Below are 12,115 nucleotides of genomic sequence, written 5' to 3' on the forward strand. Positions count from 1 at the left end.
CTTTAAAGACCTGGAAAGAAAAATTCACAACTTCATATGGAATAATGGAAGGGGAGGAGGACCTCCCCTATCAGTGGACTTAGAGAGGGCCAAGCAGGAGATGAGGGTGGGAGGGGGCTACAACTGGGATACAAAGTAAATAAACTGCAATTAATATAAAAAAAGTAAAACAAAAACAAAAACAAAAAAACACAAAGCCCAGAATAGCTAAAATAATCCTCTACAATAAAAGATTGTCTGGAGGTATCTCCATCCTTGATGTCAAGCTGTACTACAGAGAAATAGTAATAAAAACTGCATGGTACTGGCATAGAAACAGAATGGTGGATTAATGGAATCGAATAGAAGACTCAGAAATAAACCCACACACTTATGGACACCTGATTTTTGACAAAGATGCCAAAACCATACAATAGGAAAAAGATAGCATCTTTATTAACAAATGGTGCTGGTCTAACTGGAAGTCCACATGTAGAAAAATGCTAATAGATCCATAGCTATCAACTTGTTTTATGAGTTTTTCATTGAAATACCTAACTTCTCATTTTCCTTTAGGAGTACTATTGGTTTGGCTTGATTGAGTTCAGGTGTATATGACTTTCCTATAGCTGCTCTAAAAATGATCATAGACTTGAAAGAGCAAAAACAACAACAAAAACTACTCTTTCATGTCTGGAAGCCAGATGTTAAGTTTTGTGTGGAGGTTTTGAGAATCAGTTCCAGGCTTTCTCTAAGCTTTGGGTGGTTTCTGGCTGTCTCTGGTGTTGCTTGGCTTGTAGACCCATCACTCCAGTCTCTGATTCTAAGGCCTCATGGTTTCCTCCTGTCTTTGGTAATTTGGAATTGCAAACCTTATTGTAGATGTAGGGTCTATCTGGTCAGATTAAAGAGGTTCTCCAGCTCAAGACCTTTACTATACTCTACCTACCAAGACTTTTTTCCCAAATAAAGTCATGTTCTCAAGTTCTGGAGGTCTGGGCTTAGATTAGCAACACCATTAGAACCTGAGTAAATGCAGCCCGAAGGCAGGTGCTTTTAAGCTTTGCAATTCTACTAGAGAGACTAGTTTGGAGAGGTCAGGCCCTTGTAGCAGGCCCTATGCTGCTAGCAGGGTCAGTGAGTCTGACTGGGAAAAGCAGGTTGGCTGCCTGCAGTGGTTGTATGGGCTCCATGCTTCTTGGATAAACAAAGTTACTGGTGCATTTCTGACCAGCACTTTATCCCGAAAGCATGTGTGACCCAGATTGCACAGCAGGATCATCTGAGAGTTTGGAAACATTCTGACTTGGTCTCCATGGACTGGTCAAGCCAAAATCTAAGGGTGGCTCTAGACAATGGTTGGGATATTATCCTTCCAGAAGGTGGGGTCCCTTGCTAGTTGCTTACCCTGCAGTATGGTCAGTAGGATTTACCACACATAAAGGATTTCAGATTCTACCATCTTCCCTGACATGGGGAATGCCACTTTTCTAGAATTACTTAAGCTAGACCTAGAAAAACTGGTAACCTGTCCCCTCTCCAGCAAGGGAATTAGCCTACTTGCTTTTACACTTTTTGTTTTTGTTTTTTCAAGACAAGGTTTCTCTATGTGGCCCTAGCTCTCCTGGAACTCACTCTGTATACCAGGCTAGCCTCAAACTCAGAAATCCACCTATCTCTGTCTCCAGAGTAATAGAATTAAAGGTGTGTGCCGCCACACCTGACTCTTTCACACAAATTTTATGTGGCCCCTGTCATACAACTTCTGAATACAGACAGCTAGAAGCATGTCCTTTCTAGAGGTCTAGTTACTGTTACATATGCTCTCTTCCTGTTGGTCTATGCCCAGGAGAAATCCAGAGAACCAGTAAGACAATGCATAGTACTTCACCCACTGCAGTAACAAATGATAAGGTACAGATGTAAGTAAGGATGATGTCAAAATAGGAACAGTTGCAGCCCTGTGTGTGATACCTTTAGGGAAGGTGAGACCTTTCAGTATTTCTCCTTTGGGGGAGGGGAGGATGTTTAGTGAGATGGAACAAGCACTTTGGAAGCATCCTCAGCCTTTTTTACCTCATTGCAGCTTGGTCCTCATCATGACTACTTCATTGGAGTGGTCCTCATGGCACCATCATCTATCACCACCAAAGGCCGTGACAAAATGAGACACCACATATCTGATGACACAGGCCTGCATGACCAGCATTTTGTTACATGGAACATTTTCTGTAGTATGGTGTAAGAAGGCCAGAGGATTAAATTGTGCGTAAAATGTGAAATAAAGAAGTAAGAACTGCAAGCATGCACCCTGTCCTCACTTGGTAGTTGTAGGGGTAGGATTGCCAGTAGCAAAGCATTACTTTTGTGCTATTTCTATGCCTTTAACTCTCATGCATTATATAGGAAGTAGCTGTTGCACACAGCTTTGAGGTTTCCTCTGCCTGTGGCTGAGAAAAGCTCATTGATGACACAACAGAGTGGTGCAAGGGGCCAAGTCAACTAATTTGGAGCTTGGGTTTCCTGTGGCTGCAGCAAAAAAAAGTGCTACATGTTGGGGACTTAGGCAACAGAAATTTCCTGTTCCCCTGTTCTAGACAGCAGGGATCTGAGATGAAGGTTTGGTCAGAGTGGGTTCCTCATAAGAGATAACCCATTCCAGGTCCATCTCCCACTGTATGACAGGTCCCAGCAATTCTTAGCTCTCTATAGTTGGACCTGCATCACTGCCTTTGCCACTTTTGTCACAATTTTGTCACATGGATACTTTGTGTGTTTCCTCTTTATAAGCACACCAAACTTACACAAAGGTGAAGCATGGAAGCATTAGTGACTATGATGGAAAGAGCTGACCTGCAGAGATGGTCAGAGCAGCATGAGGGTCTTAGGTATGGTGTTGTGACCAACATCATGGATATGGAGGAGAGAGGACAAGGCATCTAGTAACTGGTGGGTTTTTGGTTTCATAACTGGGTACCTGGGCCATCTATGCTACTGGAAAGACTAGGGAAAGGGGAAGTTAGAGTTGAGAGAGTAGCTATTCAATATTGAATTCTCATCCAGCTAGGCTCAGTTTAAGATGTCCTGGGTGTTAGGATTGTGCAACAAAGTTACACGGTGGGTTTACAAATCACTATGCAACTGGTTCCACGTGGGAGGTTTTATTAAGGGAAGGGGGAGGGGGTCACAGAGACCATCTCTTGGCAGGGTAGAAGAAAGAGAGCAAGGAGATGGTGCGAATTCTCTTATAAGGTGACCCAGAGCGTGTGCAGATGGTTTCAGGTGGTCTGCGGGTAGTCCATAGGTAGCCTCACAGATTCTTGATATCTCATTCGTCAGGTCCCTTGGGGTTGGCCATAGCGATGCCTGCTTATGAATCCCAAGAAAAGATCATCCTGAGTGAGGTATCCCAGAAGCAGAAAGACACACATGGTATGTACTCACTTAGAAGTGGATATTAGACCTATAATATAGGATAAACATATTAAAATCTGTACACCTAAAGAAGCTAGGCAAGAAGGAGGACCCTGGGTAGGATGATCAATTCTCATTAAAAAAGACAAATGGGATGGGCATCAGAAGAGGGAAAAAACAGGGAACAGGACAGTAGCCTACCACAGAGGGCCTCTGAAAGACTCAACCCAGCAGGGTATTGAAGCAGATGCTGAGACTTATAGCCAGACTTTGGGCAGAGTGCAGGGAATCTTATGAAGGAAGGGGGGATAATAAGACCTGGAGGGGACACGAACTCCACAAAGAGAACAACAGAACCAAATATTCTGGGCCCAGGGGTCTTTACAGAGACTGATAATCCAACCAAGGACAATTCATGGATATAACCTAGAACTCCTGCACAGATGTAGCCCATGGCAGCTCAGTCTCCAAGTAGGTTCCCTAGTAATGGGAACAGAGACTGTCTCTGATGTGAACTCAGTGGCTGGCTCTTTGATCATCTCTCCCTGAGTGGGGAGTAGCCTTACCAGGCCACAGAGGAAGACAATGCAGCCAGTCCTGATGAGAACTGATAGGCTAGGGTCAGATGGAAGGGGTGGAGGACCTCCTCTGTCAGTGGAGGGAGGGAGAGAGGGAGGGAGGGTGAGATTGGGAGATGATGAGGGAGGAGGCTACAGCTGGGATGCAAAGTGAATAAACTGTAGTTAATAAATAAACAAATTTTAGAAAAAGGAAAAAATGAGGTAGGAAGGGGGTGATGGTGGGGAGGGTATAGAGGTGACTTTTGTTCTTTAAGCTACTTCCTTCTGATTAGGGGTGTTGTCATTCTCAGGGTATAGCTGGTCCCCACCATCAGGGTTGACTGGAAGGTCATTGTCATCTGCTTCTGTGGGCAGAGGTTGATAATCCTGTAAGAGTAACTGATTAATGGTTTGGTTAGAGAATATCTGCATTTGTTGTTGGAGGAATGTAGAGAGGAAGTTAACAAAGCAGGGTGCAAAAAGCAAAAGCAGAAAGATGAGAAGAAGTGTGGGGAAGGGCAGAATCCATTTTCATGTGGGGTTCTCGAAGGCCCAAGAGCTGGAGGCCTCGAGCTGTTCCCTTACCTTTTGTAGATTTGTCTGGAGTTGTTGGATTTCGTCTTTTACTATAACTGACTGGTTGACATAAAAACAGTGTTCCTCCTGGAGGAAGATGCAAAGGCCACCTTCTTTAGCTGTGAGGAGATCCAATCCTCATCAGTTTTGAAGTACTAGTGCTGCCAGTGAGTCATTCTGTCCTTGGAGGGTTAGTATCATCTGAGCCACTTGCTGGAGGTCCTGGATGAACTGAGAAGAAAGCTGATAATACAAAGTAAGGTGGCTAGTCCTGCTGTCCCGGTCCCAACAGCTGCTGTGATTCCAGCAACAGCCAAGAGGGGCAAGATTTGAATTGCCCTCTTATCCTGCTGGGCAGCTATTGAGTCCATGACTGGGATTGGTAGGGGCTCCTTTTCATTTATCACCCCCAGGTCGAGGAAGAGGAGTACAAGTGTGCAAACTCCTGGCTAACCAGCAGGTAGACAATGGTAGACTTGAGTGCCACAAAGAATGGAGTTATTATTAGCAGTAGGGTATTGGGGTTGAGATGAGGTATCAAGGATATAGTTTTATTACAGTCTACGGAACTCAGCATCCCTACAGAGTGTGTCGGGATGCTTTGAAACATCTTACCATATTAAAGGGTGATATGAGAAAGGTAGGGGGTTGTGGCAACATCAGATCCGGGCAGTTAATGAATGGTGAAGTAAAGTTACTTGAGTCACCAGAGAAGCTGTCAGTGTAGTTCTGTGTTGGTCCAAGGTGGGACACACAACTAGTAAGTTTTAAAATGGCCTGGTTGGGTCACTTTAAGGAGCTTGTAGGCTGAGGTCAGAGTCTGAAGTAGGAGATGAAATGACAGGTTTGTATTATTTGGGGGGGGGTGTCAGAGAGGCAATGACCTTAGAGGAGTGTTTAATTACCTTCTCTGCTTCTCCCATCCCCAGGGACTGGGTAATTGGGACGTATTTTCTCTGGATATGGATGGTACTTATTGGTAAATTGGGTGTGTAATGGTGGTAGAGTTTTCCAATGACACCTGTTTCCCATCTGGGATCCCAAGGGTCTTGAATGTATAAGTAGAGTCTTTTTGTACAGGTGAAGGAGCTTCTTCTGTGCTGGTGCATGGATTTGGCAAGGCTAGAATGGGCAGCCTGCATATCTGTATGGCCATTTTTTGCAATAATCGTTTGTTTGGTCGAAGAGGAAGTTAACAAAAATTCTATCAAATAAGAGAGGAGGGATAGATGTAGGGGTGATGGCTATTTCAATAGTCTCCTGACCCTCCCATAAAGCAATTTTCCTACCCTATTTGGAGAGACTGTTTATTGTCAATGATGGTTTCTTGAACCTCAAATCTCTGTATATAGGGATTACCTTGGACAGAAACAGGCAAGAGGGAGAAGAATAAAAATACATTTCCAATCCAGTAGGGTCGAACACAGCTGCTGTAGTGAGGCCTCATTTCTCTGGAACCAGAGGCAAAATGGTTGATCTTGGCATGTTTTGGAGCTTGAGGGAGCAGGGTCCTGTTGGAGTTGATATGTAGGAGGGGGAATTATTTTTGAAGCGGGGGGGGGGGCGGGTAAAAGGCTTGAGGTGATATAGATGAATCCAGTGAGGGAAGCCCTCAAACTTAGCAGCTGTGAGAGTCACAAAAATCACCTTGAAAGGGCCCTGCCATTTAGGAGAAAGGGATGGGGGGACTTTCATCTGCAAAGGAGAGAAGGACCTGGTCCCCAGTGTTAATAGGAGATGGACAGGGGTTAGTGTGTGGTCATGGTAAACAGTGGCCAGTAAAGTTCATAGAAGAGAATGGAGATGACAGAGTAAGGGAGTAAGTAGGTGGCCAAGGATAGGCAAGGAATTAGCTGAAAGACCAGGAGTTAGGACCAGTCTTCCATCATACATGAGCTCAAAGGGCTAGATGGACAGAGTTTTTTTTGTTTTGTTTTTTTTTTTTTTTTTTTTTTTTTTTTTTGTTTTTTGTTTTTTGTTTTTTGTTTTTTCCGGAGGGCTTATAGCCTGAAAAGGGCCGGGGGAGGAGTTTTACCCAATGAGGTGAAGCTCTTGTGATAGTTTAACAAGAATATTTTTAAAGGATCGGTTAGTTCATTCTATCTTTCCTGAGGATTGGGGATGGTATGTGATATGAAAATACCAAGGAATATTAAGGGCTTTAGATAAGGTCTGGGAAACCTGAGATGTGAACTCAGGACCATTGGGTAACTGGAGGGAGGTAGGCATTTCAAAATGTGGGATAATCTCACAGAGAAGGAGATCACAATCTGTCTGAGCCTCCACCCATCCTGAGAATGTGTCCACCCAGACTAGGAAGTAACAGACACATTTGATTGCTGGCATGTGGGTAAAATCAAGTTGCCAGTCAGTCCCTGGGAGAGAGCCTCTAGCCTGGTGGCTAGGAAAAGGGTACAATATCCTGAGTTAAGATCTGAGGTCTGATGCATGGAGATAACCTAGAACCCATGCACAAAAGTAGCCCATGGCAGCTCAGTGTCCAAGAGGGTTCCCCAATAATAGGAACAGGGACCGTCTCTGACATGAACTCATGGGCTGGCTCTTTAATCACCTCCCCCTGAGGGGGAGCAGCCTTACCAGTCCACAGAGGAAGACAAAGAAGTCAGTCCTGATGAGATCTGATAGACTAGGGTCAGATGGAAGGGGAGGAGAACCTCCTCTATCATTGGACAGGGAGAGGGGCATAGGAGAAGAGGGAGGGAGGGTGGGATTGGGATGAAGGAGGGGACTGCAGCTGGGATACAAAGTGAATAAACTGTAATTAATAAAAATAAAATAAAAAAAATAAAAAACTCTGAGGTCTGGCAAATCCTATAAGAGGCAGTAATAGTCTCTAGGAAACGCAAGTCCTCAGAGGTAGGCTGCAGGTGAGTCTTGACAAAATTAGACAAGGCTCGACTGTTAGGATGAAAGAGCTGGTGTAGATAGGACAGGATCTGACAGCTGTCAGGAGATGACAGGGGAGGTGAGGGTTGTAGTGTAGACTGTCCTTTGGTGGGTGAGACGAGTCTGGGCCTTTAAGGGCCACAGCCTTAGCTGCCTCATCAGCCCGGTTATTTCCTTTGGAAACAATGGAATCGTCTGGTGGGACCGGCAGTGGATTATTCTGATGCCGCTGGGAAGGTGGGAGGCTTCTAGCATGGCCATAATTTGGCCTGCATTAGTTACAGATTCTTCCTTTGCTGTAAGTAACCCACACTCTCTCTAGATGGCAGCATTGGAGAGAAGAATATGAAAGGCATATTTAGAGTCTGTGTAGGTATATTGTCCCTGGGTCAATTGGAAGGAGCGGGTAAGAGCTGTTAGTTCGGCCTGTTGATTAGTGGTGTGGGCAGGGAAGGCTTGTGACTCAGCCACCTCAGTACATGACACTATGGTATAGCTTGCTTTTTGAGCTCCCTTGTGTACAAAGGAGCTTCCATGTATATACCAGGTATAAATGGCCTGATGCAGTGTGCCCTCCTGTATGTGTGAGGGATGGGGCAATAGTTCCTCTAAGGTTTCAATGCAAGAATGAGATGGGGAGTGGTCAGAGTTAGGTTGAGGAAGAAGGTTTGAAATATTAAGAGATGGCCATGGTTAGAAAGTAAGAGTAGAGTCTTCTACTAGCACCACCTGAAGGGAAAGAACCCTGGAGGGAGGTAGAGTTTGTAAGTCTTTATGCATTAAAAGATAAGACAGATTGTGAGAAGAGAAGACAGTAATAGGTGACCTGAAAGTTAGTTTTTTGGACTCTTGAATAAGGAGCTCTGCAGCTGCTAAGGCACAAATGCAGGGTGCCCATCCCTGGATTGTCAGCTACAGGATCCCACCAAATTTCAATACCCACTTCTTCTTAAGTAATGGATATTTTTTGATAGGTATGTTACAGTGCAAAGGATGGTCCCAGTTGGTGACCCAGGGCTCCAAGGGCATATCCCTCTTTTTCTGTTACGCAGAGGGAGAAAGGATGGGTTAGGTCTGGAAGATGTGGAGCTGGGGCCTCAAGAAGAGCCTGTTGGAGCCTCTGGAAGGGCTTAATAATGGGCTTAAAAAGTGGTTCATGCAAGGGGTCTAAGGCTGCCTCAAATAAGGGGCAGGCAAGAAGGCAAAAGGAGGGGACCCAGGACCTTAAGAAACCAGCCATTCCCCAAAATGATAAAATTTCTTCTTTAGTGGAGGGAACTGCTGGGGACTGTATTAGTTCTTTTCTATCTAGGGTGATACCCTTGTGGGTTGGGGTTATTGTTAGTCCCAGGTATGTGACCTCAGAGGTGGACAATTGGACCTTAGAGGGTTAGACCCTGCTGGATAGGAATTTTAGAAGAGCAGAGGTGTTAGTTTGGCTAACTTGTAGGGATGGGCTGCAGAGGAAAATGTCATCTATGTACTGTATAAGTTTAGATTTAGGGAGAGATAAGGGGAGTAGATCAGAGGCTAGGGCTTAGCTAAACAGGTGTGGGCTGTCCCAGAATCCCTGGAGTAGGACAGTGCAGGTAAGCTGACTGTCAGGGTCAATCCAGGTGAAGGCAAAGATATTTTGTGACTGGACGTCCAGGGGGATAGAGAGAAATGCATCCTTGAGATCCAGAACTGAGAAATGGGAGGTACCTGTGGGGATAGTGGAGAGGAGGTGTAGGGGTTAGCTACAGCAGGGTGGAGGGGGACATCTGCAGATCTGAGAGGATGAAGGTCTTGAACCAGGTGATAAGTTCCATTGGGCTTTGTAACTGCAAGTATAGGGGTGTTAGAAGGAGAAGAAATGGGCCAAAGGAGTTTTTCTTTTTTTTCTTAGGTCAGTGGTAACAGGCTTAAGTCCCCTGAGACTCTTGAGAGGAAGTGGGTATTGAGCTTGGGTGATATACCAGGTGGGGTCCTGTAGCTGAATGAACACAGGAGAATGGTGTCTAGTGACAGAGGGGTTTTGAACATCCCAGACCTGGGGGTCCACTTGAAAGGCTGGTAATGGAAGTGATATGTCACACTGCTAGGTAGGGTAGCTAGGAGTAGGAGAGAGGACACTGGTGAGTTTGGGGTCAGGTGAATGGGTGGAGTAAAAGAGATAGAGGCTCCCACTTTGTCTAAAAAGTCCCTTCCCTGTAAAGGGACTGGACAGGTTGGCATCACTAAAAAGGAATGAGTCAAGGGAACACCCCTGAAAATACAATTAAGTGGTGGAGTCTGGCAAGGCTGACATGGTTGTCCCCCTACCCTGACAATAGAGGAACTACAAGGAGAAATTGGTTCCCAGTACTCCGTCAAGGCTGAGTAAGTGGCTCCGGTGACCACAAGGAAGGAGATGGGCCACCCCAATACCATGATAATTACCCATTGCTCCCTGTTAGTAATGGCAGTGGTCTGGTCAAGGGAACCTTGGCACCTTCAATCATCCATAGTCAGACCTATGATATTGGCCAGAGGGCAATCTGGGAGTGATACCTCCATATCATGGGAGAAATGGTGGCAGTCAACACCCCAGTGTCTCTCTTGGTGGCATTTTGGATATGGCCCTGGTGGCTTGCAGGGGTTAGGACAAAACCAGGCCCAGTGACCTTCTTGATCACATTTGAAACAGGAACCCTGTGGTCCTGGTACCTTAAGGAGGCAAGGGAGCCTGGGTAGTTGCTGAGGCCAGTCAGATGGCCTTGGCCAGCATTTGGTATTTTTGCTTGCAGTCTTTCTTATCTCTCCCATGGTATGCCTTAAAGGCCAGCACTAAAACTTCTGCCTGTGGAGTCAGAGGTCCTCCCTCCGAGCATTTAAGCTTAGCCCTGATGTTGAGGTAAATCTGGGAGAAAAAAAAAGGTTATCAGGAGTTGCCTACTGTCTGTACTTTTGGGGTCTAGATTAGTATGTTGTAAGAGGGCCTTTATAATGCGCTCTAGAAATTGAGGCAGGTTTTCATTCTTGTCCTGAATGACCTCTTAGAGCTTCTCATAATTAACTGGCTTGAGGGCAGCTTTGTGGAGACCAGCCAGGAAGCAGGTCGTGAACTGATCCCTAGCTAAAATGCCTTCCGGGGTATTATAATCCCATTGTGGATCCTGGTCAGGAACTGCCTAAGCCCCAACCAGGTGTGCTGTGTTTGTTTGGTGAACCTCATCTGCATGTGTTCTAGCCTGTTCCCAAACTCGCCAGTGCTCCTCAGGTAATAGGTTGTTGGTAAGAATAATATATATATATCATGGAAGACTATAAGACTATAAGATTGAGTGAGATATTGAAATTTTTTAATGAAAGTGGAAGGATGAGAGGTATAGGATCCTAGTCTCTTTTCTACTTGAGAAAGTTCAGTTAATGAGAAGGGAACATGCACCCTAACTAAGCCATCCACACTGGCCACCTCCCACAAGGGAAGAATTGAGACTGGTTTATGCTGAGTAGAAGAATAAGGGGGCTTCGCTACACAACTAGAGTGGGTAGCAGGGGGGCTAGTATCTGTTGGTGGGGTGAAAGTGGGTGCCAAAGTAGGATGACTAGGATCCTATTGCTGGGGAAGGGGTGAGGATGCTGGAGAAGCCAAGGAGGAAGAAGAGGAAGAAGATGAGGAGAGAGAAGCCAGAGGTTGAGAAAAGTGAGGCAGAGGTTCATCTGCAGGGTCAAAGGTGGAGAACTCTTGAGGTTGAGACTTTATAGCTAGAAGAAATTGGGTAGGAGAACAGGAAGAACAGAGAGAAGGTTTAGAGTAGAGGAGAGAGAAAGCTTGAACATAAGGTACCTCCTTCCATTTACCAGATAGCTGACAGTAATTAAAAGATCCCATATAATAATGGGATTTAATGTGCTGTTAATCGGCCAGTTTGAACCATTATCTAAGGAATATGTAGGCCAAGTTTTACTAGAGAGGCATATGAGCCCAGAGACCTTTAACTCAGGCTCCATGTGTAGGGTTTTAAAATTCTCCAGAAGACATCCCAGTGGGGATGCTGGAGGAACAGAAGAATTGGCAGTTCCCAATGGGAGGATAGGAGTCAGTGACCGGCCAGAGGCATCCCAAAGTCAAAGTTTGGCTCAGTAGAGCAGTATGCTACTACCTGATCCAACAGCTCATCAGCTTTGGCCAAAGATCAAGGACACAGATGCCTGTAGTAGATACCGATTACCTACTGCTAGGGTTTCCATAGACGAGTGTGTGTGTGGGGGCAGGGGGAGGACTGTGTCAGTAGGAGGAAAAATCTCACCCAAGGGAAAGAGAAGCCCTAAATGGAGGTCAGCCAAAAGGTTCAACTGTGGCCAGTGAAGGCAATGGTTGGTTGGGGGTTCCTCCACCTCAAGAAGTACCAGGAAGTTGCCCAACTTGCAATGGTCAGTCTTCCCCTACCAAGAGAGATGTTTATGCTGACCAATGAGGGGAACTCACCAGTCCAGCTGGTGTTGCATGTAGGAGGTAGCAATCTGGTTCTTGGAAAGTGGGTCACAGGCAGATTTGAAATGAAATTGGTTTCCAGCAGTTCCGGTGGTGGTGCTGGCACCAAAAGCAACAACCATGTGGCGTGGCCACTGAAGGCGCCTCTTTGGCCCAATGCACTAATGTTAGGATTGTGCAGCGAAGTTACATGGCATGTTCATAAATCACACCATGGGAC

General features: G+C 45.6%; 1 protein-coding gene across 15 annotated transcripts in view; it reads left to right on the forward strand.

The window, feature by feature from the left end:
• Window positions 1-2,281, forward strand: part of Ikbkg (inhibitor of nuclear factor kappa B kinase regulatory subunit gamma) — a 64,148-nt gene extending 61,867 nt beyond the window's left edge. For all 15 annotated transcript variants that reach the window (XM_060375586.1, XM_060375591.1, XM_060375585.1 and 12 more), the window contains one exon: window positions 2,066-2,281. In XM_060375586.1, the coding sequence (XP_060231569.1) occupies window positions 2,066-2,147 (82 nt within the window). In that variant the 3' untranslated portion in view covers window positions 2,148-2,281. The remainder of the gene's footprint in view (window positions 1-2,065) is intronic.
• The last annotated feature ends 9,834 nt before the right edge of the window (window positions 2,282-12,115 follow it).

The sequence above is a fragment of the Meriones unguiculatus genome, chromosome X (genome assembly GCF_030254825.1).
Source record: "Meriones unguiculatus strain TT.TT164.6M chromosome X, Bangor_MerUng_6.1, whole genome shotgun sequence".
Taxonomy (NCBI): Eukaryota; Metazoa; Chordata; class Mammalia; order Rodentia; family Muridae; genus Meriones; species Meriones unguiculatus.